Here is a 3,621-nt window from a genome sequence, read left to right as displayed (position 1 = left end):
GGGGCAGCAGTTGCTGGAGGCGAAGCCCAGGATTTGGTCCCTAGCGCACACTGCCACCTCCCTCAACCAGGCCGAGTACCCCTCCTGCATGCTGAAACGCCAGGGAGGCTCGGCCGCCGCCGCCGTCTCCGCCCCGGTCAGTGTCATCGACCGGCACCAGGATTCGCCGGTCACCAACCTCAGGAACTGGGTGGACGGGGTGTTTCACGACCCCCTGTTCAGGCACAGTACTTTGAACCAAGCCTTGAGCAACACGACAGTTTCCTGGGCCACCACCAAAGGCGCCATCCTGGAAACGGGCGCCTTGGGACGCGCGGTGGGGAACGGCGCCAGCGGGCTGAGGGGGCAGCTCTCAAACCTGGCCCACCATGACTCAAACAAAGAGTTCCTGGCCTTCCCCAAAGCAGGAAGCAAAATGTTTTGTTCCTAACGGGCCCGCCGAGGAGCGAAGGACTTTTGGACGCTTGGAGAGTCAGCAACACTGAAAACAGACTTGCGGGAGTTTAAATATAAAACTTTTCTCTTTTTTTCCTTTTTTTTTTTTTTTTTTTAACAACGAGGATTTTAAAGTTCAGTTTGCTCAGTTCATCGGACAGACTTTGCTCACTGATATTCTGAAGAATTTCTCCTGGCTGCGACTTTAAGGGATCAATGTCGTGAAAGTTATTTAATTCCATGTCCAAAAAGCACGTACTATAGCGTAGACCTACTTAAAAAAGTTTACATCCGAAAGTTTACAAATGGGAAATTTTAATTCAGATTTAATTTAAGGCATGCCGACATTAGTTATAAAGACTTTTCGAGAGTTTTTTCCTCCTGATTTCCTTGTTAGCATATAATTCACGAACAGCACTTCTACTAAGTTTACACCTACTGCACAAATTTATCTTGACAAAAAAAAAAAAAGAGACAATATGTTAAAAGGTATGTTCACTTCAATAAATTGTCTGTTTCAGAGGTAACACAAGTGGTGGCGTTTTGCATTGCGCAACAAACACCTCTTAGGTTTCCAAATTTCCCCTTGAAGCCGGTCTCGGTAATTCCAAGCATTGTCAACAGGCTGCCGGGAGACGGGAGAAGATGTTGATTAGCGCGCTGCCGCGGGAGGATGGCTAGCACCGCTCTAGAGATGCTTGCCCGCTTTCCATGCTTTGCCGTGCCCCCAGGGCTCAGCGCTGCCCCCCGGCAGCGGCCCGGGCCGCAACGGGGGTGGCAGCGGCCCGGGCCGCAGCGGGGGTGGTGGGGGGGGCGACGACACGGCTGCTCGCTGAGGCGAGGCGGAACGGGAGTAGCCTCCTTCTCCCAGACTCCCCCGAGCTGTGGGCGGACGTGGGTCGGCCCCAAAGGGCCGGGCTCGGCCGCGGCGTCGCCTCCGCCGTGCGCGGAGCAATTGATTCACATGGAAAATTTGATCTTTTAAAAGAATCGTTTTAGCTTTCTAGCTCTTCTGCCGGTATGGAGAATCGTTGATCCTCCATGAATATTTCAGCACTTCAGGACAGATGCTTTACCGTTTTGACATTAAATAGAGTGCAGCCAACAAAAAGGGAGAGGGAGAAAGAGAGCGAACGCTCTTAACGTGTGATTCAGGAGCACTCGCAGCCAATTTACCACTTAGATAACAGACGTTTAAAAGATTTCATTTTCTTCCCCGCAACGGAAACAAACTTTACTGATCCTCGGACCGGGAGAGAGGGAGAACTGCTGGAAATGAAACTGCAATGTAGTAACAGACCCCGGCTTACCCACACCGGCCTAAATCCCTGAGCTGCGGCTCCCGGCGCTGCGAGGAAAGACCGGCAGCTCCCGAAGAACGGAGAGGACACCGGACAAGCAGAAGAGTCTTTATTTTGTCTCCCAACCTCCTCGTCTATTCCACCCCGGCGGCTTCCCCCCAGCTCTCTACCTTCCCTTCCCCATAAGTAATTAATTAAATAAATAAGAACACAGTGTGGAAAAAATATATAAAGGCAACAATAAACGCATCCGAGACAGCACCCAGCCAAAATACAACATACTCCAGGCCGCAAAGTTTCTAGCGAGACCTGTTAGTGCAAGGACTGAATAAAGGAATCCGGGTGGGGAGATCAGATCGAGCTCTTCCCCTCTCTGCGAGCAGCCGTAATTGGATTGTATCCAGTCATATTCCCTGTCATTGTATTGACTTTCGCTCTCTTGGATGATATTATCGAGATCACTGAACCCCTCTGCTGATCTGGCTGTCAAAAGGCTCCGACAGGAGCCCCCGGCCTGGAAAACGTGCATCAGCCAAGATAATTTGAAGTGAAATTTTCATTTTGACAGTAAACCCCTCAATTTCTAAAGGCTCTGCACCCGGAGAGCTCTGTGGCAGGGGGAGGCTTTACAGAAAGCCCACGTCTTAAACTGAAAAGGGCAAAAGAACTCGAATTAGTTGTAATAGATAAAAGGGCAAAAATAAAGAGTCAAGGGTACTTGACAGTAATAGCGAAAGTGGAGTCTCCGGGGAGCCACGATCTCAGCTAAAGGCTGGGCCGGCAGGAATTTTAATGCAGCCGGGGCGGCCGGCGAGCTTTGCCTCTGAAACCCTTTAGACAAAGCAAATTATTTTCAGCAAAACTAAGGAGGTGGGGGGGAAGGAGGAGAGAAAGACGGAGAGGGTTCAGGCTGCCCTCGAACCGCTGGCAGAGGCAAGCGGGATGGGGGGCGAAAACCTGCTGCCTGCTGTGATGGGGGCTTCAAAGCCGGGAGGTTTGGGTGCCCAAGCCTGGCTCTGTGTGCAGTGACCGGGAGGGTGGGGGGGTGGCATCGGGCCTCCCGGTGGAGTTCAGTTTCCGCGCCACTGAGGCTCTGTGGAACAGGACGGGGCTTCCTGTGAATGTGCGTGTGTGAGCCCAAGGCTTCACCGCTCAGCAGACAAAAATCTCAGCCTCCAAAGTGTCCCGGCTCCCGTACTCCGTCCTGGGCAGGCGTTTGGCAGGATGCACTGTACGCCGTGATCGGTCATTCCTGATCGGCGTTGGCCTGCTCGGCAACGCGATTTAGTCACCCTGTCATTTCGGAGGCAACTCCTCTCTCTCCCAGGACTGAAAATGAAGGTGATAACACTGCGGGACGAAATACTGTACAGCCAAAAGACATTCGGATCAAGCATTTATCCCTTAATTTCCGTGTCATTGTCGTAGCAAAACCAAGTTTGAGTAAGTTTATGTGGGTTGCACAGCAAGTCCGGGTCCCTCCGGACCGCGGGACCGGCCGCGTATGGGATGCTGCAGGTACGGGGGTGTCTTTTCCCCCACACAGAGCAGCGTCACCCAGCCCCAGATGAGACATTATGGAGGAGGAAAAAGAGTTTCTTGCTTTGGTACCTCATCTCTCAATTAGCCATCAAATGCAGTGGTCTTTCAAACGGGTGTGTGTTGGTTTGTGAGGAGCTTTTTTTAAAAAAAAAAAACCAAACAAAACTCAACCCTGTAAACAAAAGAGTGTGAGAAATTAATTTTGCCATTTGGTTCAATAGCCCAAGCCAAAGATCAGGTCCAGCAGCTTCAGAGGGGGCTACGGGGCTGCAAGGGAAAGCTGTGCCGCTCGTGTGGCTGTACAAAGCAGGAGGAGAAAGGCAGGCTGAGAAAGAAAGGAGGG

The 3,621-nt window shown here is 51.7% G+C and overlaps 1 protein-coding gene across 1 annotated transcript; it reads left to right on the top strand.

Moving 5' to 3' along the window:
* The first annotated feature begins 6 nt into the window (after positions 1 to 6).
* LOC104542353 (iroquois-class homeodomain protein IRX-4-like) lies at positions 7 to 956 on the top strand. Its single transcript, XM_010186627.1, has one exon. It carries the CDS (start codon positions 89 to 91, stop codon positions 428 to 430), a length of 342 nt encoding a protein of 113 aa, XP_010184929.1. The 5' UTR covers positions 7 to 88; the 3' UTR covers positions 431 to 956.
* The last annotated feature ends 2,665 nt before the right edge of the window (positions 957 to 3,621 follow it).

The sequence above is a fragment of the Mesitornis unicolor genome, unplaced genomic scaffold (genome assembly GCF_000695765.1).
Source record: "Mesitornis unicolor isolate BGI_N332 unplaced genomic scaffold, ASM69576v1 scaffold43346, whole genome shotgun sequence".
In the NCBI taxonomy this organism is placed as follows: domain Eukaryota; kingdom Metazoa; phylum Chordata; class Aves; order Mesitornithiformes; family Mesitornithidae; genus Mesitornis; species Mesitornis unicolor.
The sequence above is the reverse complement of the archived record's forward strand: the minus strand, read 5'-3'. Positions and strand labels throughout refer to the sequence as shown.

What these genes read in the sequence shown, in the direction of transcription:
- LOC104542353 (XM_010186627.1), top strand. Translation starts at nt 89, where the DNA reads ATGCTGAAACGCCAGGGAGGCTCGGCCGCCGCCGCCGTCTCCGCCCCG.